This window comes from Mobula birostris, chromosome 8, assembly GCF_030028105.1.
Source record: "Mobula birostris isolate sMobBir1 chromosome 8, sMobBir1.hap1, whole genome shotgun sequence".
Classification (NCBI taxonomy): Eukaryota; Metazoa; Chordata; class Chondrichthyes; order Myliobatiformes; family Myliobatidae; genus Mobula; species Mobula birostris.
In genome coordinates this window covers 57,388,770-57,416,201 of record NC_092377.1, presented here as the reverse complement: position 1 = coordinate 57,416,201, position 27,432 = coordinate 57,388,770, and the positions used below count along the sequence as shown (strand labels likewise).

The following is a 27,432-nucleotide window of genomic DNA, read 5'->3' as shown; positions in this document are numbered from 1 at the left end:
ACTTAAGTAACTTTGTGCTCTTTCTTTCTGTACTGAGATAAATTTGAAGTCAGAAAATTTACTGACTTCAAAGACTGTTAAACCACACTGAAAGAAGATATTTTTGTCTTGTTAATTTTAGCATCCTTTTCTAAAAAGTGTTTAAACTCCTGAGATTTTAAAATAGCACTTCACTAAAAACCTGAAGTAGGAAAATAATTAATGATTCTGAAAAATATTTAATGGTTCTGAAACATATTCTGATCAAAAATATAAATTAATTTGTCCACACATTTTTAGATTTGTATATGATGAATCTTCCTTCGTTGGAAAGATGGATGAACAGCAAGTATTACATTTGGTTATACTAGCTTTAAAAAAATTATATTAACCACAAAATGGCACGCTCATTTATCACCATTTGTTTCTTTCACTCATATAAAAATCCATGCAGCTCTTCTGTTCAATGGCAGAACTGAAATTTATGCATTATCATGCCATTAAGGTGTGAGTCATTAAATTACTGGAAGCCTCAACAAATATCTGAGTCTACAGTTTCTTAACATCACCATAGCATCTTAATGAAGAAAATGTTCTTACGGGAATGAATGTTAAGATAAATATCCAAAGAGAGTTAAATAGATTTGGCCCCAGAGGAACAAAGTGATTTATTTATTTATTGAGATACAGCATGGAATAGGTCCTTCTGGCCCTTCGAACCATCCCGTCTATCAACCCCCAATTTAGCCCTAGCCTAATCACGAGACAATTTACAATGACCAATTAAACTACCAACTGGTACACCTTTGGAAACAGGAGCAGCCAGAGGAAACCCACATGGTCACGCGACGAATGAACAAACTCCTTACAGACAGGGAATTAAATCCGTGTCACCTGAAATGTAAAGTGTTGTGCTAACCACTACTTTACTGTGACACCTTTCCATTGTATACATGTGTACGGCAAAAAACTTGCATTTAAGGAAATAAGATGGGAAGACGGATAAGTATGGGAGGACAACTCTATTACAGGTCATATAGATATATGATCCCAAAAAAATTATTGGTGGAATAGCCACCAATGACTCAGCAAAGAGAGGTATATACAAGTGGTCAAGGAAAGATAAAAGAAGTCTACAAGAAGAAAGAAGTGTGGTTGGAAAAGTTTACATACTGTAATTAGAGAGAATTAGAGAACTAATTTCACATTACAAACTCTATTTAAATTCTCCACATCACCAACCTTGTCCATGTAGCCCATGTGATTTTCTCAATTATTGCCTGGTCTATTACTTGCTTTCCTGATGGAACTTCATGTACCTGACGCTTATAGGCACCTGTAGACACCTGCAAGGAGAAAAAATTGCTTACTTTAAGTATGTTTAGTGTACCAAATGAAAAGTACTTTTTGGATAGTTGAAAAATTGCACAAATATGAGCAACAATTTTATATAACACTGCTACTCACTTTAAAAGACTGGCTTCTGAGAGAAGCTCAGATTAATGAAACATCTATCAGCGTTCTGATTTTGTACCATGGGAGTTGAATTACATTCAAAACAATACACTGGGTACTAGCCTATATCATTTTTACTGAGATTAAAGAAACATCCTACCTGAATATGTCTGCTGTCAGCTGAAAAGTCCATTTGGATAACAAAACTAGGAATGTCTTTGCAGTAGCCTATTCGGTTTAAAGTAGGCCCCTGTGTGAGATCATAAAAATCAACAGTATTTTCTGCCGAACCTACTGCCAGGAACATGGAATTGGGGCTAAAACTAGAAAAAATAAAAGGAAGTTAATGTTTCTAAATTAATTATAAGCAGTTTAAAAAAGTATTATTTATTTAGCTTTTTTTTTCCCAACACGATGCTTCATTTTCAAACGCCCTTTCCAATGTATTCATTAACATTTTTTACTTCAGGATAGCAGCAACTCTCAGGAGTATGAATTCTGATACTGAACCCAGCCTATCACTTCTGCCTTGTCACATTATTGTCCCTTTGCTTGGAAAAACTACTTTTTTTATGATGACACATCCTATCAGGACCTACATAATATCAGCTTGAACAATGCTATGGAGTTATACAGATGTACAGCACAAAAGAATTTCTTTGGTCCACATCTTCCCACACTAGCTTTGTATCCTTGTTGCTTAAACATAACAATTGTACCTGACTCTATTTGTATCTGCATATTCTCTTTATCTGTATCTTCCCTGGCAGCAAGTTCCAGGTATCAACTACTTTTGCATAGAAAAACCTCAAATATCCCTTAAAACTACTTCTTTTCATCTTAAAATTATGCTTTCTTGTTCTTCATAGCATGGGAAATGATTCTGACTGCACATAATCTAATTGTGTATGCTTCTATCAGATCATTTCTATAAAGGTGTATAAGTACCCACAGCTCGATGGGATCTATCCCAGGTTATTGAGAAGCAAGAGTGAGATTGCTGGGACCATGACAGAAATATTTACATCCTTTTCAACCACAAGCAAGGTCACTGAGGAATAAAGGATAGTCAACATTGTTATTTTGTTCAAGAAAGGCAGTTGGAGACAAACTAGGAAATTATAAGCTGGTGAGCCTGTTATCAGTAGTAGGGAAAATAATGGAGAATTTTCTCAGGAATAGGATCACCTTGCATCTGGAAAAAACAAAGACTTATTAGGGATAGTCAGTATGACTATCTGTGGGGGAGGTCATGTTTTGTAAACTTGATTGAGTTATTTTTGAGAAAGCGATGAAGATGGTTGAAATGGAAAACTTCGGTAAAATTTTCAACCATGTCCTTCGTGGTAATATGAACCAGAAGATTAAGCAAATAAGATCCACAGAGATTTGGTAGATTGAACTCATAAAAGACAGAGTACTGGTGGAGGGTATTATTCTAGATTGGAGCCCATGCTTAGTGGTGTTCTGCAAGAACCAGTGCTGGGACCTCCAACTTGTGATATATATATAAATGATTTGGTCAAAAATTTAGGTAAGCTGATTAGTAAATTTGATGACACAAAATTGTCAGAGTTTTGGATAGTGAGTCAAAGTATTCAGCAATAATATAGACCAATTGGAAACGCGGGCAGAGAATTAACAGATGGAATTTACTTTGGACAAGTGTGTGAATGTGCAAGTTTGGGAGAGATGGCAACTCAAAGCAGATAGGGTGGTAAAGAAGGTAAAAGCCTGCATGTCCTCATTGATTGTAACCCTCAGGTTTGGCTAGCAGTGTTAGTCTAGGAGAAGACAGCCTCCGGCCCGGCCAAACTTAAGAAATCTTGTTTGGGTGGATGCTGCGTGATATGTTCCCCTGTTACAAATCAGTACCATGAAATAACAAACAGTACACAATATGCAATTAAACAATTGAGCTTTATAATTCTTAATTTGACTATAGGGTTAGTATAGAAAACAAAAAAGAAAAAGGGCCCATTTTCATGAAACAGTCTAATGCGCAACGTTGGAGCTCACTGTTTTCCCGTCTGTTCATTCTCCATCCATTTCCCCTGGCATCATCGACTCCCAAACCCATTCCAAGTCCACTCTGTCCTGCAGTCTCCGACTTCCCCGTTCTAGCATCTTCTCTTTCTATTTTCCGCCAAACAAAAGACCGCAAAACCTTCTCTCGGGCACAAAGAAAGAAAACACCTCCTCTCATTGGCTAGCGCACATTCCAAAGCCCCCATTATCTCTAGTCATAACCCAAATGCTGCACTACAGAGAAACTATTACATTAGTAGTGAAGCCTTTCCCAGATTGTTACACTCTCCCCCCACCAAATTTAGTCACGTCCTCATGACCTTGAGGTAGTTTGCCAGCCCTTCCTGCAAAACACAAAGTCCAACCCAGGTGTTAAAGGCAGTGACGTAGCTCCCTAAAATGGTAGGGGCCACACTCTGTTCCCCTGGTGCTAGATAGGCCAGCCTATCCAGTGGTCTCCTGATTTTGTGAGACCTCCGTAGCCCTCATCTACCTCTTCATGTTCTGACACTACTGGGGATACTTCTGGTCTACTGGATGAGGCCTCCCCTGGCCTATCATTCATGCCCACCTGCAACTCGGACCCCTTTCTCCCTTGGCTGAACCTCGCTTCATCACTTGCAGGGTCCTGCTGCAACTCAGGCTGACAACAGATAGTCCCCACCCTCCAAATGTCCAGAATCATCAGGAAGTGACTTCAAAACCATCCTCTGATACTTCTCCGGCAGAACCAGCTGGGAACACCGAGGTCAGTCCAGAGGTGATGTGACCTGGTATAGGATCTGGTTCCACAACTCCAACCGGGGCCATTCTCTCAGTAATGGCAACACTGCGGCATGTTTCGCCTTCTCCACCTGAGCCATGTCTCTCTTCTCGACCGCTGACCAAATGGTACCGATGCCCAGGTCATCTCGCTGAGCAGCTACCACTTCCCTAGAACTCAATTCCGGCAACTAATTTGTCTTCAGAGCAATCAGGATACAGTAAACTTGTGGAATGGCATCATCAGAAGCTCCCAATTGATCTACCGCTCGATCCTGCCCCTGAATTCGCAACTTTGTCAACACCTTTAATAGTACTTAACAGGCGAATTAACAATTCATCCAGAATACAAATATTTACCCCACTGTTTCAATGCTCAGGACAATCATACAGCATCTAACAAAATCAATCCCAGACGAGCCCCCATAATTGTAACCCTCAGGTTCAGGTAGCAGTGTTAGTCTAGGAGAAGACAGCCTCTAGCCCAGCCAAACTTAAGAAATTTTGTTTGGGTGGATGCTGTATGATATGTTTCCCCATTACAAATCAGTACCACAAAATAACAAACAGTACATAATATGCAATTAAACAATTGAGCTTTATAATTCTTCATTTGACTTTAGGGTTAGTATAGAAAACAAAAAAGAAAAAGGGCCCATTTTCATGAAACAGTCTAATGCGCATGTTGGAGCTCACTGTTTTCCCGTCTGTTCATTCTCCATCCATTTCCCCTGGGCATCGTCGACTTCCGACCTCATTCCAAGTACACTCCATCCTGCAGTCTACAACTTCCCTGTTCTGGCATCTTCTCTCTCCATCTTCCGCCAAACAAAAGACCGCAAAACCTTCTCTCAGGCACACAAGAATGATAACACCTCCACTCATTGGCCGGCACACATTCCTAAGCCCCCATTATCGCTAGTCATAACTCAAACACTGCGTTACAGAGAAACCATTGCACTAGCAGTGAAACCTTTCCCAGGTTGTTACATAAAAAAGTTAGAAAGTCATATTGCAGCTGTATAGAACTTCGGTCAGGCCATCTTTGGAGTATTATGCACAGTTCTGCTAATTGTGTTACAAGAAGGATGTGGAAATTCTGGGCAGGGTTCAAAAGAGGTTCCAAGAATACATCAACCGACCCTATAGATTTTTCTCCTACACTGATACAAGGCTCACCGGTGTCAAAAATTTCTGGAAGAGGCTGAAAGATACGGATGGACCAAACTGTAGTTTTCGCTTTGGGGATTAGCATATTTTGAGGCTGCTCAATTCCTCAATTCAAGACAGTGCAGACAATGTAGGTGATGGCAGTTCAAAAGATAAGAGCTGACGGACAGCTCAGGAGACAACAGAGGGCATCTTGGTCTTTAATCAGTGTTTGGTTCTGAATATAGATGGTGCAAGGTGGTGGCATCAGGTGGTGAGGCTGGGAGAGGTGGCATGGTTAAAATGAAGCCTGTCCCAATAGAGCTCTTCCTCCAGTATTAATGACAATGCTTCTTGAATCAGAAACCATTTCTCTTGCAGCAATCACTGACCCATGTACATCTTAGCCACTTATCTAATCTTACATATCCTCTGACAGTTGCACTAGGATCAGGTAATAATCTGAAGATTATCACATTTATGAATCTGCTTTTCAATCTTGACCCTAAATGCTTATAATCCCTTAACAATAACTTCTCCTGAATCCAAGCTGTGTCATTAATGACAGTTTGGATGACGACAACTGGATTCTACTCATCCCACTCCAAAACTCAAGGTAAGAAGGGAAAGATTAAAAAGGGGCAACCTTTTTCATGCAGTGGGTAGTTGGTACTGTATATAGAACAATGCTGGTAAGGCAGATAAAATTTGTAGACATTTAAGTAGAAAAGGACTATAGGGAGATGGGCCAAATGCAGGCAAATAGTAAACACAAGAGGTTCTACAGATGCAGGAAATCCAGAGTAACACACACAAAATGCTGGAGGAACTCAGCCAATCAGTTTGCATCTATAGAAAAGAATAAAGAGTTAATGTTTTGGGCTGAGACCCTTCATCAGGACTGGAAAGAAAGGGAGAAATGCCAAAATAAGGTCGTGGGGGAAGGGGAAAGAGTACATGCTAGAAGGTAATAGGTGAAGCAGGGTGAGGGGGGAGGAAGGTGGGTGGAGAGGGGAAATGAAGTAAGAAGCTCTGAGGTGATACGTGGAAAAGGTAAAGGGATGAAGACATTGGAATCTGATAGAAGAGGAGAATAGACATGGGAGAAAGAAAGAGGAAGGGAACCACAGGAAGGTGATAGGCGGGTGAGGAGAAGAGCTAGGAGGGGAGCCAAAATGGGAAATGGGAAAAAGAGAAGGGTATGGGGTGAGAAATTACTTGAAGTTAGAGAAATCAGTGTTCAGGTTATCAGGTTGGAGGCTACCCAGACGGAATATAAGGTGTTGCTCCTCCAACCTGAGAGTGGGTTCTTTGTGGTAGTAGAGGAGGCCACATATCAGAATGGGAATGGAAATTGGAATTAAAATGGTTGACACTGGGAAATCTAAACTGTTGCAGATGGAGCAAAAGTGCTAGACAAAGCAGTCACCCAATCAATGTCAGGTCTCACTGATGTAGAGAAGGCTGCACCGGGAGCTCAGTAGATGTCCCCGATAGACTCGCAGATGAAGTACTGGCCCACCTGGGAGAATTGTTTGAGGCCCTGAATGGAGATGAGGGAGGAGGTGATTAGGCGGGTGTATCACTTCTTCCACTTGCAGGGATGTACCAGAAGGGAGGTAAGTGGAGAGATACTAGTGAATCTTGGCAAGAGCAATCCCTGAGGAAAGTGGAGAGTTGGGGTGGTGGGGGGAGGTAAAGATTTGTTTGATGATAGGATCCTGTTGAATATGGTGGAAGTTGTAGACAATGATGTGCTGGATGTGGAGGTAAGTACAAGAGAAACCTTATCCCTGTTAAGGCAGTAGGAAGATGGAAAATGGAGGAGATGCAAGTGAGGTCAGCATCAATGGTGGAGGAAGAGAAACCTCGTTCTTTGAAGAGGCAGCAATATCTCTGATGTTCTAAAAAGGAAAGCCTCATTCTGGGAACAGATGTGGCAGAGACAAAGGAAATAAGAAAAAGGAATCAAATTTTTACAAGTGCGAAGGCGGGAAGTCAAGATAGCTGTTAAGGAGTCAATGGCTTTATAAAGGATATCAGTTTCTAGAGATGGTGACAGAGTGATTCAGAAAGGGGGGAGGAGTGACCAAGTGAATTTAAGGGCAAGGTTTAAACATGGGATTCTACAGATTCTGGAAATCCAAATTAACCCACAAAAGTTCAGATAGACATTTTGGTTATTATGGACAAGTTGGGCTGGAGGCCCTATTTCTGTACTGCAAGTTCCTCTCCAACTCTCAACTTTGACAGCAGGTAGGCAACATAGCCTGCAGGACTCTTATTTTATTTCAGAGAACCAAGTTTGTTCCCCTAGATATGTTATAATCTATGACAACTATATTTCATGAATGTTATGACCAGCACCTCTACTGCCTTAGAAGGCAAAGGAAAATTGGTATGTCCTTTATGAACCTCACCATTTTTTTTAAAAACAGATGCACCATAGAAAGCATCCTTTCTGAATGTATCATAGTTTGGCTAGGCAACTGCCTTGCCTAAAGTCTGCAAGAAATTTCAGAGAGTTGTGAATGCAACCCAGTCTCCCATGAAAACCAGCTTCCCCTCCATCAACTGTCTATATATCCTACTGCTTCAGGAGAGCGACCAACATAATCCAGGACCCCTCTCACCTCAGCCACTTTCTCTTCTCCTGTTTCATGTCAAGTAGAAGATATAAAAGATTGAGGTCATACTCCACCAATCCCTAGGACAATTTTTTATTCCATTGTTATGCCATTATCAGACTCTTGAACAGACCTCTTATACACTAGAGATTAACTTTTGCTCTCTCAATCTAGCTTGTCATGGCCCTTGCATTCTATTAGTCTACCTAGATTAGTCTTTCTCTATAACTGTAACACTATATTTTACATTGCTCACTCAAAATGAATCTGCAAAAGTGCTTTGGAGAGTGCACATGCACCCTGTAAACCTCACCCTTACCCAAAGGAAGGAGCATGAAATTCATACCTGTCAGAGAAGGTTAAGGGCTTTCTTCCAGAGTTATTCTGTGAATCCTTATACCTATTTCCTTTATTGGCACACTCTCCTGTTCCTGACCACAGGTCAAATTCTAGGTAACTAATCAACAGAGTTGACTGCCTCCACCCTCTCCCTAAAATATTCATTTCTTTAATTCTGTGCCTAAGTTCCTCGAGCAGCCAGCACTAGTTGCAGACACGATCGTTGAATTCTGCCAGTTCCTATGTGTTATGGCTTCAACACATTGCCTGTCCAGACACCTTTGTCCTATTTAGTTCAAAAAGTTTAGCGTTAATTATTGTAGACATGCACTTTTTTCTCCAACTGCAACTTTTTGCTTGTTAACACCACTGGCGTTTAGGGCAGCGATGAAGGTCTTCCATTTCTGTCTATTCATACCGTTGCATGCAGATATAGAAGGATTCTTCATAACCTCTACCCTTTAACCTGTTTGGCATGGGTGACCCGACCAAGAGCTAAAGCACAGGCCCTGACGCCAGCCAACATAGCTCTCCAGGTCATTGAGGCATGCACGCCTTCAAACCCTATGACAAGGTTGTGGTCCTCTTGGAGGTTTAACTGCAATAGTATCCCGATTAAATTTCTTGACCAATAAGGAAGAATTGGGAAGTGATACCAGCAGTCACTTATCTGCTGTCTTGTGACATCATACTTGGCCTATTTAAAAACTCAATGTCTCAGTTCCACTGGGCTTCTGTTCCAACCTATTTAAAACTTTATGAACTTTCCACCCTTTTCAAACTGTACACAAGGTAGAATTTTATACATGAAGTGTCAAATGCCATTTGATGTCACTGTAATATACTAGTACACTGAGGCTACTGGGCATGCAACGTGCTTGGAAGTGCCAGGAACAATATAAGCCCTCCATTTTCTGTTCAGACCTGAAAATGGTTCACAAGTACAAGTGTCTGGGCCCTAAATTCAGAGCTTTTGGACCAGCAGGTGATATAGGTACTGCAAGAGTATTCAAATATGCAACAGTTTGTGCTCATGCTGATATTTAATCAATTTTATACATAAATGTACATACTTTAAAAGATACTGCCAATAGCTGAATATTTCCACCACAATAGGTATTGTACCTGATATCCTGGACGGCAGCACTTCGATCTCGTTTCTTGCCCCACACTTTCAAAGAATTGACTAAGAGTATAATAAATTCTCCATTTTTCATCCCAATCGCTACCATTTCTCCATCAGGACTGTATGCAGCACATTTAGCACCATATCCAAGGTTCACTTTGTTCAGCAGTTTCTACAATGGGGAAAATTTAACAGACTTCTGTAAAATAACTGAGAGGGGAACTCCAATTTCACACCATAATTTGTATATGAATTTATTTATCAGCGTCAAATGATATGACACTAGGGTTTGTGAAGTGGTCTCTAACTGAGATTTCAATACAGTTAGGAAACTGAAAAAACAAATATGCAGAAGAACAGACCATCACATCTTGATGGAAAGAAAGCAAATACATTTGATAAAAGGCAACAGGAAGGCAGACAACAATTATTAGGAATGGATCAATTTTTAAAAATCTTTCCTTGCTTACTTTATCAGCCAAGTCCCAGATTCTTATTGTGCCATCATCACTTGCAGAGATCAGGAGATCTTTCAAAGGGTGTGTAGCAAGGCCCCAAATCTCTCCTTCCATATGCCCATCGATTAGGCTATTTGATGCTGCATTCTTTTCTCCAACTTCAATTATTTCACAATCTTTTGTTCCTACAAGTATTTTCCCCTGTAATCAAAAAATTATTATTTTAATGCAAAAAGCAAAGGTAAATCTGAACTAAGGGTCAGGACTAAGGGTCTCGGCCTGAAATGTTGACTGTACCTCTTCCTAGAGATGCTGCCTGGCCTGCTGCGTTCACCAGCAACTTTGATGTGTGTTAACTGAATGTGCATTCAGGTATTAAGTATCTGAATAGGCTGAACAACAGAATAATGCTTCTGGATAAGACAGCTTGGGTGATAGGGTGGAAATATGACTTTGCATGTTGAAATGGAGAGATGATTTGCAAAAGATGGAAGGCAAGTTGAGTCAATGGGTCTTTTTTCTCCTCTTTGTTGTTTTTTTCCATCACTTATGGGGTGTGGGCATTACTAACATGTCAGTATTCAATTGTTTCACTGCCCTTTAAAAGCTGGTTATGAACCACTTTCTTATCATACTGGAGAGCTTTCAGAAAATGTCGCAGTTCCAGAATTTTAACCCAGTAACAACAGAAGAACAACAAATTTCAACAAGTAGGATGTTATGGAGCTTGGAGATAACATTGCAAGCAATGAAAGACCAATTTAACCATTGATTTCACTGGTGGAGCTGAGATATACCAGGTGTCGTCAAAGAAGTCTTGTTCATAATTCATTCAACCATACTTGAATACCCATGAACACAGTCAAACGAAACTTTGTTTTTTTTTGCACCTTGAGCTCCCCACCGTCCGCCAATATATCAGTGAATTGGACTTGCAGAATTCCACAATAACAATGTTCAACAGGGTCTCGCGATCACAAAAAAAGCGACTAAGACAATCACTCGCTGTTAGACTGCACAACCCCCTTGGTGCACTGATGCCTCTCTGATGCAGGCAGCAGCACAATCTACACCAAGTCCAGCTCCTTCATCAAAGAGCAACTCGTAGGTTGCGAAGACCAGCAGTACTTTAATTTCTTAATGTCCAGTAGAGTCTTGCAATCGTAAAAAAAAAGTTTAAAAAGGATGATAACACTTTTGGTTGACCCCATAGAAGCCACTGTAATCAAATGCACTGCCATTTTTACCGGAACTGAGAGTGTTAACTTGCTGCTTTTCATTTTGTTACAACTGACACAAACAGTCTGCATATTTGGTGGGTGATAGTGGGGTATGTATGTTTCAAATAGCATGGAATTGCTCAAATGAACCAGTCATTTTTAAAAAAACTACCCAGGAACCTAATTTCAGCTACACTGGCTGAAATGCTATCATAAACAGGATGCGACATGATCCAGTATCACAGTCAGACATCCATCATAGCAAATACTGTTTCAGTAATGTCTTCCACACCAATAATACTGTGGTGAGCATTTGGTCTGTGATGACAGACTAGAAAAACTCATTCATCTTCACTGGTGTTTTTACTGTGACAAGCACAATAAAAGACCTAGCATGATGAGTCAGGGGGAGAACTACTCAGTTACATACAGACAGGGAAGGTGATTATTGCACACCCCATTTACAGTGAGGGTGAACCTCAGAGCACCACAATATTCATCAATTTTGAAAAATTTAAACATAGCTTTTCCAAGTATTTGCTTTCCTTTGCTGAATAATTTGTTGCAATACACTGAAATACGCAATAGGAGCCACTTTACAGTCTTTTATATTGATAATTTAAACCACACACAATTTTAATTATTATATATTTTTGTATGAATGGAACCACTTCAAACAATATCACAGCAATAACCTTTGATCAAAAAGTATTTCAAATTTAGGTTTCTGACCTTTCCTCTGCAGACTGAACGAACAATGTCCAAAGATTGTCCTGTCTCCAGCTGGAATGCTCGACATCGCTTCATTTCCTGATCCCAGAGTTTTACTGCACCTCCTTCTTTTGTCCTTTTGGAATCAAAGGGAAATCCATTTAGCAGTCAATTTTATGAATAGCAAACAACTAATGTTTGATTACAGTAGTAGAAGTTACTATATATTAGTGTGTATAAAAATGTGTGTGTATATATTGGCAGTGCGGATCGAAGCCTGAAGGTCAAATGGAGCCCTGAGTTTCGATTAGAGGTCTGGATAGAAGCCCAAGAGTTGGTTGATTGGAAGTCCAGAGGTTGAGGCCTGATGGCCGGAGTCCAAGTCAGCACAACTCTGCAAGTCCACTGGGGGAGTCAAGGATCCAATGTCCGCAGATCTGCCAGTCCACCGGAAGTTACAAGCCTGTTCTGGGGTTAGAGGGCTGTGTATGTGTGTGGGTATGGAGGATTGGGGGTTGTTTTGCTGTTGTTGCTTCGTTGCTTGGTATATTCTGTTTTGTTCTGTTCTGTGGTGTTTTGCTGAACATTATGGGTAACCAGGAAACTGGAGGCCTATTAGAGATCTAATTAGAGCCTCAGGGATTCAAGGCAAATTGGGTGCAAAATTGGCTTAGTAATAGGAGACCGTGTGTTAACAGTGCAGGGTTGGTTTTGTGATTTGGAGCCTGGAATAGGAGATTTGAACGGTAAACCTCAATGGTTTACAGACTATAGAAAGATATTGCTCAGACGTTAAGTTAGGCGGAGCAACAGCAGATTGAATTTAATCTCGACAGGTATGAGATATGATAGGTTTTGTAAAATCATACAAGGGTAGGACATACACAATGAATGGTAGGGCAGAAAGGAATATTGAAAAGCAGAGGGACCTTGGTTTACTAGTTCAAAGATCTCTGAAGGTGGCAGCACAGGTAGATTGGATAGTAAAGAAGGTCTACAGGGCACTAGTCTTCATTATCTTGGGCACAGAATAAAAGAACAAGGAAGCTATAGTAGAGCTTTATAAACATTGGAACATTGTGAACAGTTTTGGTCACCACAGTATAGAAAAGGATGCAATTGCTCAGGAGAGGATATAGAGGAGGGTTTTCCATGATGTTGGTTGGGATGAAGCGTCTCAGTTATGAGAGATCCTCCCGGGAGGGGGAGAAGATGGCAGCACTTTGGTGATGATATCTGTTATCTGTCAAGTAGGGGACCGTGCACAATTCTGATTTGATGGAGACAGACGTAAGAGCACGGAGGAACATCTGGAAAACTCCTGAAATGCCCGCTTCGCTGCCGCTGCTACTGTGTGGTAACTGGAATCTCCGGAGCTGAAGGCCCCGAAATCCTCGGCTTTGCATGTTTCAGCGGCCGGGGAGAGGTCGAAGGCACTCGGGAGGCTGTATCAGAGAGGCTGGTCGGAAGCTCTAAGTTTTCAAACGGATGGACTCAGTGTCGGCTGTAGTTGGCTGCTTCCAAGGTATTGGCAAGTTGACTGTGCCTGGAGGTTTATGGCAGGGAATTTTAAAAAACCATAGAAACCACAGAAGCAACTACAGCACAGAAACAGGTCTTTTGGCCCTTTTTGGCTGTGCTGAACCATTTTCTGCCTAGTTCCACTGACCTGCACATGGACCATATCCCTCCATACACCTCCCAACCACGTATCTATCCAATTTATTCACTCGGGAGTTGATCGACTCGGGACTTCGAGACTTTTTTTTTACTGTGCCCATGGTCTGTTCTTCATCAAATTATGGTACTGCTTTGCACTGCTGTAACTATATGTTATAATTACGTGGTTCTGTCAGTGTTAGTCTTTAGTTTGTCCGGTTTTCTGTGATATCACTCCGGAGAAACATTGTATCATTTCTTAATGCATGTATACATTTCTAAATGACAATATAAGCGGACTGAATGTTCTCATAATCTAATAAGTAGGGTTGTTTTCTTTAGAGCAAAATATGTTGACAGATTTAGGGCATATTAATAGTAGGTGGTAATATGCCTTTTTCCATAACAGGTGCTGGTATAACAAGAGTATATGAGCATAAGGTAAGGCATAATAGGCCTGGAGGAGATACAGTATAAGAAGCAATTTTATCACCATGAGTTTAGTTGGAATTTGAAATTCATTGCCTCACAACATTTTATTAGTATGTAGCAATAGCCATGACATGGAAGGGTATAGACCAAGTGTTGGTAAATGTATTAATATAGATGTTACTATAGGGTTGGATGGGTGAAAGAGTGAAAGGCTTGTTTTATGCTGTATGACTTCATGATTCCAGTTTTTGGAATATGGCTGCAAGGCAAATGCTACATAGAATCAAAAGACTGGGCTGTGAATTTCAGTATGTCTGCATATAATAATGTTATTCCCTTGTTCCACTCCACTTTTAATTAAATCTTTAACAATTTGTGCGCTCTTGAAGCCTGAAAAGGGCCTGCTGGATCAAATGGATTCAACCCAATAATGGAGGTACAGAAAGGTGCAAATGTCCATGTCATCTAGAAAGCAGAATCTGGCATTGTTCATATTGTCCTGCAGGTGAACTGGAGCAGAGGAGTGGGGTGTTGTTGGATTCCTTAATGCCGATGCCTAGATTCTTGCCTTTTGCAAGTTGGTTAGTAGCTTGTATAGTGGCTACTAGCCAGCAGCAGAATAATCACAAACAGATCTCAGGGAATATCATGAATCTTCTCATGGTGGTCATAAGAATTCATTGTGTTAAAGGTGAGGTATACACTGGGTAACTTTAGGCTGCTTATGGATTGATGTTAAGTACTTAGTCTCTCAGTTGATCCATTGCACTTATTCTCTCTACAGTTAAGAAGAATAACAGACCATCCTATAGAAATATACACATTTCTAGTGGGGACTGACACACTAATTGCAGGGGTGACGTCTATCCTAACCAGGATATTTGGAAGCATGAATCACCTTCTCAAAAGAAAGAATTGACCATTCAATATAAGTTTGAAAATAACTTCCTACACCCAGAATGTAAGTGAAGTTTTGAGACTCAGCAGGCTCATAAATTGAGGTATTTGACGAATACATCAGGGAAAATTACATTTGTACAGGAAAATGGTATTGACATAAAATTCAGTCATGATGTTACTGAATAACAAATACTAAGGATTAAATGACCTATTCCACCTTCTACTTCATATGTTCTTATATACAATCCTGTTACTGGTTTATGAGAATCTATATAAATTAATCATAATATAATCATGCTCTGCCAAATACTAACCAGTTTGAAAATAATATAGTATACTTTTATCATGATAAATACAACATCAGTAAAACACATAACAATGTATCTTACGGTTTTTCCTTGCCTCCTGTCACAATCAAGCCATCTCTTAATGTTGTGTACATTGTGAAGACAGGTCCTGTATGGGCTTTTGCTACAACTCTGATTACAATATGATCTTTCCAGACATACACATCCCCGTTTATGGCACCAGAGAAAGTAAGGTTATTCTGTAAAAGATATTTTTTAAAAAGTCTATATTATGAATATATTTCTTGAATATCCTTTGTAGTTGAGACTGCCACATAGAATAGAACTGGGAAATTCTTATAGCAGGAAGACTGGCATCTAAAACTGAGATGTTACACCACCACTATTGGTTGGAAAGTATAACTACAATATGGTAAATTTACACAAGCAGCTTCTAAAATAAGAAGCTGCTTATTACGGAATAATATGCACAAAAATATTTATTACAGTGAAAGATAATATATCTGACAAAATAGTGGCAAAAGAAAATATCTTTTTGTGGACTGGCACAGAAATGCAGAGAATTTACCATCTTGTGTAGCTTGTCAAAACTTTGTATAAAACACACCATCAATGCTCTAGCTGAAGAATTATTGTGGAAGCAGTGGAAAGTAATCCTAACCAGTACTTACTGCACCGAAGGCAACAGATAGCATGGTTTGCATCTTTGCATCATTCATATTGCCAATTATTCCCTTTTTGGAAAGCAACGCACCACCAGCTAAGGTCCAAAATTTAATATGCTTCACCCCCACAGATACAAATTGTGTGTCTGAATCTGGACGAAACTCAACCACAAATATCCTCTCACTATGGGCTGCTTTGCTTGCAACTTTAGCACCTAAAACAAAAGAAAGTCAAGTACTTCATTAGTAAATCTATTTGTTCTATTTCTGAAAATCTTTGGTTTCAGATAAAGCATTGGAGAAAAAATATAGTTGAAAACAATTTTCTCATCTTTTATCTAACTAAAGTAGAAACATGCAAAATAGTTAATTGTTTTTTCACAAATCCATCTATTGCTGCTGAATCATGACACTAGTATTCAATTCAATCTAATTTTTGAGACATTAAATTGTTATTTTTGTGAGAGGCATAGGGATGATAATCGAATAATGTAGAAAGGCAAAGCATTTCAGAAAGAACATTTTGGTTGGTATTCAGGTTTTAGAGGAGTTAACATTTGAGGATTAAACATAATCTGATCTGGAAATCTCACGTTGATGTTGGAAAAGATATTTTCACCTTCTCCTACAACTTGTTTCAGTCAAACATGCATCAATTTCTACTCAAGGATTCCTCACCTACCATATCTAGGGTTAATCATCATGTACTTTAATACGATATTGTTAGAGTCTCACTGTTATTGCTATCTATTGTGGCATCTGGTGACATTAGCCATCTTCTACAACAGATGTAAAATTCTAAAATCATTATGAATGTTCTTTTTCAAGGATTGCAAAAATTAATCCTATTTCCTTTCAAATAACTAAAATGTTCTTTGGCTGGTAATAGTTTAAGAACTTCCATCTATAGAGTACCTACGGAAAAGGAACACATACCAAAAAAGCAATTACAAAGATGCAATAGTGCAGCAGCAAACGGTCAAAGTAGGGAAACTAACTGAGGTCTTTGTATCTGAACAAGGGAGATAATTAATGACAGAGAGGTAAGTATATTTTGATGTAGTAGTCATGACAGAAATATGGTTCAAAGGTGATTAGTAGGATAGCTCTGATTGGAAAGGATGATATTAGGAAAGTGATGAGTTGTTACATAAAGATTAGGTATTAAAAATAAGGGAGGTAAAACTAAAAAGTAGTAATTGGTGGAAACACTGGGTTTTGGTTGTCCGTAGGATTCCTAACACCAGTAATGATATACAATCTATAAAGACACAATGGGAGTTGCAATAATCATTGGTAGCTGGGGGGGCGCGGTGAGTGGGGGAGGACATAGTGGAATAGGAATTCATCTTCAAATAGACTGGGTAAATTCAATTGGTAATGGCCTTGAAGATGAAACTATGGAGCATACTTTAGGTAGTTTGCTATAATAATCTGTTGTGGACCCAACCAAGAAACAATCTACTTTAGATCTGTAAATTAGTAATCTGAAAGGAAAGAATTCTGTGGGAGATTGGATAATAATGATAGAATTTCACATCAAGCTTGAGAGTGACAAAGTGAATTCCTAAACTTATCCCTTAAACTTAAATAAAAACAGCTATAAAGAGTATTATACCTTTTATTCTTATTTTCCAGCGGTTGATAAACAGTGAAAGACACTTAAATTAAGTATTCTCAGTGAATCTAAAATTCATTAGTTGGCCATGGATAGAAAAGTGATCTATCCATAACTAACTAAGGTTCAGAATGATACCAGGTTAAAAGGCTAATAAATATGTAAATATTATTACTAGATGGAAGGATACTAGGAAAACATTAGATAGCAACCAAAGAGGACTACACAGACATAAGAAAGAGTAGATCATCATCAGGCTGGAATATCTCAGGAATTAGCAGTTAGTTTATTACATTATTGACTTTGATAAAGGCACCAAATGTTATGTATCCAGATTGATGAAACAGGCTCAAGTTGAAAAGTAAATTGTGAGGACCTCAAGCATCTGTAAAGGCAATAAAGATGGCAGGTGGGGAACAAAAAAGGGGAAATTCAATTCAATAGGAATAATGGAAAAGGTTGTAATTTTAAAAGTTCTGGATTTTAAGAAAACCAGGGTGCACTTTTGCAAGAAATACAAAGTAAGCACTTTGTCAACAGATCGAATTATGAAAGCAAATGGGATATTGGCCTTCACTGCAAGGGAGATCAAATACAAGGTAAGGAAGTTTTGCTACAACTGCACAAGGCTTTTGAGAGATCACACCTACAGTAATGTATGTAGCTTTTGCTTCTTTATTTGAGGGAGACCATACCTAGAGGTACAAAGGTTCACTAAATTGATTCTGGCATGAAGGGGTTGTCTTATGAAGAAAAATTGAATGGAATAGAGCTTGGAAGAATGAGATGATTATTTTGAAATATGTAAGATTTTGAGGGGGAATAAATATGTTTTATGCTGTAAAGATGTTTTCCTCAGTTTAAGAAAATAAAACAAGGGGAATTATCCTAGGATAAGGGATTGGCTGGCCTGAGTTGTGGGCATGGCAGCAAAGTAGATCAAAGCTTAGACAGGCAGAGAGGAGGATCAAGATCAAAATAGAGCTAATGCAGCAAATCAGATTAGTCATGATCTTATGTAATCACGTGGCAGGTTTGTGCCATCCATCCCTGGAGTGCAGCTGGATGGCTCAGTATCAAACTTAGCAGAACTGTTACCTCAGAGTTATCCGCAACCCGTTTTGAATCCTGACCTTGACTTCTACCAGTGTGCAGCTTGCACGTTCTCCCTATAACCATATGACCTTCCTCCAGGTGCTCCAGTTCTCTCACACATCCTAAGGACATGTGGGTTAGTAGTTTAATTAAACTACCCTGGAGTGTGAGTGACTGGAAGAATCTTGTGAAGTTGATGGCATTGTAAGGAAAATTTTAGAAAATGATTAATAATGCCCTGTTTCTGTGATATTTCTCTCTAAGACTCCACTACTTTATCACAAGCACTCTTTTTTGTTGTAATAGAAATGGCCCCCAAAGAAGTTTAAACTTGTTCATGAGCATCTGTGATTAATGGTGGCAGTGTGCATGAACTGAAGGTTGCAACGAGAAACATGTGCAAGACAACTTTGACTTAGGTATCCCTTCTACCCGGAATCTTCTCTCCTCTTCTGTTTGCACTATTGATGGTGTATTCAGCAAAAGTCTCAATACAACACACAAGCACCGGAGAGGTTTTACTTTGTCTGACTTTCGGTTTTATCAAAAGGCTTATAATGGCTGAGAAGCTGGTGCAGGGGCAGGGCTTCAGATTCTCGGATCATTGGGATCTCTTAAGGGGAAGGTATGACCTGCATAAAAGTGATGGGTTGCACATGAACCCGAAGGGGACAAATATTCTCGTGGACAGGTTTCTTAGAACTGTTGGGGAGGATTTAAACTAATTTGGCAGGGAGGGTGGGAACTGGAGTGAAGGGACTCAGGATAGGACGGATGGTAAGAACGCAAAGATAGCACGCAGTCAAGACTGTCAGGAAGGGCAGGCAGATTATAAGACAAAATTGCAGTCAGCAGGGTGAGCATCAGTGCATTAGGGATGCAGAATCAAAAAGGGTAGCAAATACAGTACTCAAAGTGTTATATCGCAATGCACAGAGTATAAAAAAAAAGTTGGATGACCTTGTTGCACTTTTACAGATTGTCAGGAATGATGTTGCGGCCGTCACTGAAATGTGTTTGAAGAATGATTGTAGTTGGGAGCTGAATGAACCAGATTACACATTTTATCGGGGGGGGGGGGATAGGATCAGAAGGTCGGCAGAGGGGCTGGCGTGGGTCTGCTGGTAAAAAGTGGCATCAAATCAATAGAAACATGTGACATAGGATTGGAAGATGTTGAATCCTTGTCGGTTGAGTGAAGAAACTGCAAGGGTAAAAGGACCCTGATGGCAGTTATATACAGGCCTTCCAACAGTAGCTGGGATGTGGACCACAGATTACAACAGGAAATAGAAAAGATGTGTCAAAAGGGCAACGTTATGATAATCATCGGAGATGTCAACTTGCAGGTCAATTGGAAAAATGAGGTTGGTAATGGATCTCAAGAGAGGGAGTTTGTTGAATGCTTATGAGATGGTTTTTTAGAGCAGTTCCTTGTTGAGCCTACTAGGGGATCAGCTATACTGGATTGGGTGTTATGTAATGAACCGGAGGTGATTAAGGTAAAGGAGCCTTTAGGAGGCAGTGATCACAATATGATTGAGTTCAACTTGAAATTTGATAGGGAGAAAGTAAAGCCTGACATAGCAGTATTTCAGTGGAGTAAAGGAAATAACAGTGATGAGAGAGAGGCATTGGTAGTGGTATGAGAGAGGAGTTGGACAAAGAAAACTGGAAGGAGATGCTGGCAGGGATGACAGCAGAGTAGCAATGGCGTGAGTTTCTGGGAAAAATCAGGAATGTGCAGGGTAGATGTATTCCAAAAACAAAGAAATACTCAAATGGCAAAATAGTACAACCACAGCTGGCAAGGGAAGTCAAAGCTAATGTAAAAGCAAAGCAGAGGGCATACAACAAAGCAAAATTTAGTGGGAAAAAAGAGGATTGTGAAGCTTTTAAAACCCTACAGAGAGCAACTAAAAGAATCATTAGGAGGGAAAAGATGAAATATGGAAGCATACTAGCAAATAATATAAAAGTGGATAGTAAAAGCTTTTTCAAGTAAAAAAAAAGAGATGAGAGTGGATATAGGACCTCTAGAAAATGAGGCCGGAGAAATAATAACGGGGGCCAAGGAGATGGCAGATGAACTAAATGAGTATGTAAAATCAGTCTTCACTGTGGAAGACACTAGCAGTGTGCCAGATGCTGAAGGGTATGAGGGAAGAGACATAGGTGCAGTTACTATTACAAGGGGGAAGGTGCTCAAGAAGTTGAAAGACCCAAGGTACAACAGTCACCCGGACCAGATGAGCTGCACCCCAGGGATCTGAAAGAGTTAGCAGGAGAGATAATGGAGGCATTAGTAATGATCTTTCAAAAATCATTGCCCCTGGGCATGGTGCCAGAGGACTGGAAAAATTGCAAATGTCACGTCATTCTTTAAGAAAGGAGGAAGGCAGCAGAAAGGAAATCATAGACCAGTTAGCCTGACCTCAGTGGTTGGGAAATGTTGCAGTCAATTGTTAAGATTGAGGTTATAGAGTACTTGGTGATAACTGGGCAAGATAGGACAAAGTCAGCATGGTTTCCTTCAGGGAAAATCTTGACTGTTGGAATTCTTTGAGGAGATTACACGTAGGATTGTTAAAGGGGATGCAGTAGACGTTGTAAATTTGAACTTTCAGAAGGCCTTTGACAAGGTGCCACACATGAAGCTGCTTACCAAGTTAAGAGCCCATGGTATTACAGGAAGGTTATTGGTATGGTTAGATCATTAGTTGATTGGTAGGAGGCAGCAAGTGGGAATAAAAGGATCCTTTTCTGGTTGGCTGCCAGTGACTAGTGGTGTTCCACAAGGGTCAGTGTTGGGACCACTTCTTTTTATGCTGTATATTTAGATGATGGAATAGATGGCTTTGTTGCTAAGTTTGCAGCTGATATGAAGATTGGTGGAGGGGCAGGTAGTGTTGAGGAAACAGGTAGGCTGCAGAAGGACTTAGATTAGGAGAATGGGCAGAAAAGTGGCAAATGAAGTATAATGTTGGAAAATGCACGGTCATGCACTTTGGTAGTAGAAATAAATGTGCAGACTATTTTCTAAATAGGGAGAAAATCCAAAAATCTGAGATGCAAAGGGGCCTGGGAAACTTTGCACAGGACACCTTAAAGGTCAACTTGCAGGTACAGATGGTAGTGAGGAGGGCAAATGCAATGTTAGCATTCATTTCTGATGGTCTAGAATACGAGTGCAGGGATGTGAAGCTTTGGTTTTAAGGCATTGGTGAGGCCTCACCTTGAGTACTGTGAAAAGTTTTGGGCTCCTCCTCTAAGAGGAGATGTGCTGGCACTGGAGAGGGTTCAGAGGAGGTTCACAAGGATGATTTTGGGAATGAAAGAGTTATCATACGAGGAACGTTTGATAGCTCTGGGTCTGTACTCACTGAAATTTAGAATGATGAGGGGGAATCCCATTGAAACCTTTCGAATGTTGAAAGGCCTAGTCAGAGTAGATGTGGTAAGGATGTTTCCCATGGTGGAGGAGTCTAGAACAAGAGGACACAGCCTCAGGATAGAGGGGCATCCATTTAAAACAGAGATGTGGAGAACTTTCTTTAGCCAGAGGGTGGTAAATCTGTGGAATTTGTTACCACAGGCAGTTGTGGAGGCCAGGTTGTTGGGTGTACTTAAAGGCAGAGCTTGATAGTTTCTTGAATGGACACGGCATCAAAGGTTACGGGGAGAAGGCCATAACCTTGAGCAGGGGAAAAAAGGATCAGCCATGATTGAACGGCAGAGCAGGCTCAACAGACCAAATGTCCTAATTCTGCTCCTTATGCCTTATGGTCTACGCTACTGATGCCTATGTGGAGTAGTTGTATTCAGTTATGGATTCCACTCCCTAAGTCCATTTAGGAGAGTATTTCCATCATCTACATGTATGAAATTCTATTTGATTGGGAGGGGCGCTTGAGCCATGAAAAAAATAAAGTAGTAAACTAAAAATAAAAGATGGAATTCCTGGTAAAAGTCAGGAATGTCTAACCCTTCAACTACTGCTGAGGCAGGCCTCCATCTTTTGGTTAAGGCTGCTTCAGCATTCTTGTTCTGTGATATTCATGGTCTTCATTTGAATAGTAAGGTTTCTCGTTGAAGGTTAAATGAACTTTGTATCAAAATGTACTTCCAACTATCTTTGAAGGCATGCCTATCATTTGCACAGAGGACCTAGATCAAAAATCTGGAAACACACTGCTAATATGCAACTGGCTTGATATCCTCTTAATTACTTTTCAAAATAAAAATCTGTCAAGCAGAGGATAAATTTCTAGAGCGAGAAATGTATTTTGCCTAGGCATGTATTCATGACATGGTACTGTTACTGAATCTACAAATTACTTGCTTACATTTATTTGTTATACAATGAACGAAGGACAATAGCAATGGAAAATGAAATATATAATATGTTAATTAAAATAAATTACACCATTTACCTTCTTGCCATCTCCAAACAGAGATGGTATGTTCAGAATCGATGCCCACTGATAACAACAGCTTGCCTGTAGCACTAAAGTTAACATAACAGACACCCTTATTATGAGAACAACGCAGGATGGAAAGTGTCTGCTTGCTTATGGCATCCCACACATGAATGGATGGAGTTGCTCCTGGTAATTGTAAAAAAAAAGTATATGCATTAAATTTAAATTAGGAAAAAAGAGAAAGACATTTAAAACTTGATGGCCATTTATATTAGCTTACAAATACTTTTATTAATTAGGTGCATTTAATCTGCTACAATGCATTGACAGTCTTCATCTAGCTCGAGAAACGTACGCTGAATATTTACTATCCTAATGTTATCTACTAAGCATAGGGACAAACTGAACAAAACCATGGGCTGCACAACCACATGTATCTGCGCTATGAGCAAATACATTATTACAGTTTCACAATGACAAGAGAATCAGTGAATCTGCTCAAATAAAAATAAAGACAATGATGGAATGGGGGATAAGGACAAAAGCTGATAGCCTTACCTGATGGATCTGTAATATCACCTGCATTGAGACAGCAATTGCAAATGAGGAAATATTGATCCAAGATACACTATACCCTCTCATGATGAGTTATCACATAATAGTATCAGAGGAGAAATATTGACAACAAATTAAATGTGCATAATGAACACAAGGTAAAATGTATTTTAATAAAAAGCAAAATTTTGCTCTGAAGCTAAACAAATGATGACTTGGATATTACATTGATGAAACTATTATAGGATTTGGACTTTAATGAATGGCAGTTCCAAAATAATTGCCATGTATCTTAGACATTTTAATTATAAGATGAATAAACAGTAATTAGTACATCATATAATTGAATTGTTACAAATTGACATAATTAATGGACACTATCAATACTTAAATTATTACAAAAGGTTATCCCAAGATGGATTTAAAGACCAATAAGACAATTAAGTATATTAATCCTTTTGCTCATTTAAACTAATATCAATGAAAATTTTGACACAATTTTCAATTCTCTTGTCTTCAGTAGTTAGCGTGCTTCATTACATGATACCTTTAAAGGGATGGTACTAACGTTCTTAAAGATCTAAGAAAGCATGAACACTTTGTCATTGTTCATGAAATGGACAAGAGTAATGCAGTGCTGCACAGTGGTGAGGAATAAATAAACAGTTGGACTTGGCATTCCTGCATCTAAAAACCCAATTTATGGATTTTGCATAAGCAATCACTGTATATCAAAGATGACTGCAGGCTGGACCCACAATATTTACAGGCTGGGAAAGAACTAAGAATGTGTTTAGATGGACTTTCTCTCATTGTTGTGGCTCAAGACATTTCACTATTTGAAGAAGGTATGCAAACGTCCCCAGATCAAATATTAAAAATATATATTCCTCTACTAAACAGGAACTATGTTGTTATTTCACAATTGTGTGATCTTGAATTGCACATATTTGGCAGCATATTTTACAATAGTAAACTGAGACCACGATTGTAAAGCATGCTGCTAAGTCTTACAATAGTCTTGAGATCTTTAAGGACAGCATACAAATGAAAATCCTTTCCTCATTTCAAAATTCCATATTAGAAGTGACTGCAAGTTGGGTATGTAATATAGTATTATAACAAAGGGAATAAGCATTACTTTTAAAAGGAATCAAGAGCTGTAATTGGGATTGTTGCTTCCAAAAGACACTGCAAAGTAAAGAATGGAGTGGGTAGAAAAGTTTTTAGAATGTTTAGTTGAAGCCATTGATGTAGGTAAAAGTACAGTATTTATTTTGTATAGACTGAGTTACGGTTCAAGAAAACTTAAAAGAGATTGGATTACTTAAGGAGAAAAATATGAGAGGTTTGCATAAATATGATAAATGTTGCTTTCACTGAAATTTATTCACCTGTTCAATAAACAACTTTTTTCAGATTGTAATAGAAATAGAGTGAATATAAACATGTGCAACAATATCAAAAGAAAAAATGATTTGCTAACGATGGGTCAATAAGAAAATGGAATTTGTAGCAACCTTTGTTTTAAGTACTATGACAATCCTTGAGAACTTCACAATGGCATCTGCAGTACATATATACATTTGTAGGGTAAAATGAGGCAACCACAGTGAGAACTGCTGCCTAATATTTGCAATGAATATTTAACATAGATATGCAAAGGAGGTATATCACGAAGTTAATCAGTGCACTGTCCTGATTTGAACCACAATTCAATAAGGCTCTTGGCAGTGTGGAGGATCAGAGGGATCTTGGGGTCCAAGCCCATCGGACACTCAAGGCTGCTGCGCAGGTTGATTCCGTGGTTAAGAAAACATACAGTGCATTGGCCTTCATCAATTGTGGAATTGAGTTTAGGAGCCGAGAGGTAATGTTGCAGCTACAGTATATAGGACCCTGGTCAGACCCCACTTGGAGTACCGTGCTGAGTTCTGGGCACCTCACTATAGGAAGGATGTGGAAACCATAGAAAAGGTGCAGAGGAGACTTATAAGGATGTTGCCTGGATTGGGGAGCATGCCTTATGAGAATAGGTTGAGTGAACTCGGCCTTTTCTCCTTGGAGTGACAGAGCATGACAGGTGACCTGATAGAGGTGTATAAGATGATGAGAGGCATTGATCGTGTGGATAGTCAGAGGGTTTTTCCCAGGGTTGAAATGGCTAGCATGAGAGGCCACAGTTTTAAGGTGCTTGGAAGTAGGTACAGAGGAGAAATCAGGGGCAAGTTTTTTTTTAACGCGGAGAGTGGTGAGTGCGTGGAATGGGCTGCTGGCGACAGCAGTGGAGGCGGATACGATAGGGTCTTTTAAGAGACTCCTGGACAGGCATATGGAGCACAGAAGAATAGAGTGCTATGGGTAACCCTAGGTAATTTCTCAGGCAGGGACATGTTCGGCACAGCTTTATGGGCCAAAGGGCCTGTATTGTGCTGCAGGTTTTCTATGTTTCTATATTTCTACAATTTAGTTCAAGTTTACTGCCACCTGACTATACATATACTCAACCAAATGAAACAACCTTCTTTTGGACCATGGTGCACTCACAATAAATATACCACACACAGTACATAGAAGTAAATATTACCACAAATAAGTTAATAATGTATTAGTCTGCACAGGTAAACAATAAACAGTACAGTAAACAGCTCGCTGTCCTAGTGACAAAACCTTGGTGGTGGCAGGGTATTCATTAGTCTCACAGCCTGGGAGAAGCTGTTATCCTGTCTGGCAGTCCCCAGTCCTGACGTTCTTGTGTCTCCTTCCTGATGGTGGTGTGTCAAAGCGATTATGGTATGAGTGATGTTTTGGGCCCTTCATATACAATGCTTCTGGTAAATGTCACAAATGGGGGGTGGGGGAAGAGGGAGACCCCAGTGATCCTCTTAGCAATTTTACTTTTCTTTGTGGGGTTTTGTTGTCAATGCCTAGGAGATTCCATACCACACAATGATGCAACCAGATAGGACACACTCGATGGTGCTCCTGTAGAAAGTTGTTGGAATGGGGTAAGGAAGCCTTACAAATCTCAATCTTTTCAGAAAGTGTAAACACCGCTGTGCCTTCTTGACTAATACGGTGGAGTTGTGGGGCCAGGTTAGCTGTCATGTGTACATCAAGGAAATTTGTGCTCTGCACTCTCTCCATGGTACAGCCATTGATGTGCAATAGAGAGTAGTCACCCTGCGTCTTCCTTAAGTCCACAGTCACTGATTTTGTCTTGTCCACGATGAAATTTAGGTTGTTATTCTCACACCATTTGACAAAACCCTCTACCTCCTTTCTGTATGCCAACCCATTATTGTTGCTGATGAAGCCATAAACTGTAGTATCATCAGCAAACCAGATGCAGTTTGAGCTGGATCTGGCAGTGCATTTATCAGCCAGCAGTGTGAACAGCAGCGGGCTGAGCACACAGCTCTGGGGAGCACCAGTGCTCAGTATGATGGAGTTTGAGATACTGCTGCCAACTTAGACTGACTGTAGTCTTTCCATCAAGAAGTCGAAGATCCAGTTACAGAGAGGGCTGTTGAGTCCCACTGAGGACAGTTTACCCACCTGTCTCAGAGGGATGATCAGGTGAAGTCAATGAACAATTCCTGGTGTACGAGGCATCATTTTCTAAATGGAACAGGATGAAGTGCAGGATTGAGGCCATGGCATCATCGGTGGACTGGTTTTTGTGGTAGGTTAACAGGAAAGGATCCAATGTAGCTGGAAGGTGGAATTTTATATGATCCAAAGCACTTCATGATTGTTGAGGTCAGTGCCACTGGGCTGATTCGTTTATGCCAGTCTATTTATTTTGCGATACAGCGTGGAGTAGGCCCTTCTGGCCCTTTGAGCCAGCTCACCCCAGATGCCCCTGACAAGCCCGATTTACCCTAACTGAATGACAGGACAATTTACAATGACCAGTTAACCT

The 27,432-nt window shown here is 39.8% G+C and overlaps 1 protein-coding gene across 4 annotated transcripts in view; it reads right to left on the bottom strand.

Annotated features, from left to right (window-relative positions):
- LOC140201322 (echinoderm microtubule-associated protein-like 6) overlaps positions 1-27,432 on the bottom strand; it is a 378,640-nt gene that overhangs the window by 14,011 nt on the left and 337,197 nt on the right. For 2 of the 4 annotated variants that reach the window (XM_072265210.1, XM_072265209.1), the window contains 9 exons: positions 23,520-23,531; positions 22,965-23,147; positions 15,825-16,033; positions 15,235-15,392; positions 11,876-11,990; positions 9,936-10,124; positions 9,465-9,637; positions 1,595-1,757; positions 1,222-1,325 (listed from right to left, as the gene is read on the bottom strand). In XM_072265210.1, coding sequence (XP_072121311.1) covers positions 1,222-1,325; positions 1,595-1,757; positions 9,465-9,637; positions 9,936-10,124; positions 11,876-11,990; positions 15,235-15,392; positions 15,825-16,033; positions 22,965-23,147; positions 23,520-23,531 — 1,306 coding nt within the window. Of the gene's footprint in view, positions 1-1,221; positions 1,326-1,594; positions 1,758-9,464; positions 9,638-9,935; positions 10,125-11,875; positions 11,991-15,234; positions 15,393-15,824; positions 16,034-22,964; positions 23,153-23,519; positions 23,532-27,432 lie in introns of all 4 variants that reach the window. The other 2 variants (XM_072265207.1, XM_072265208.1) reach the window with 2 other exon arrangements.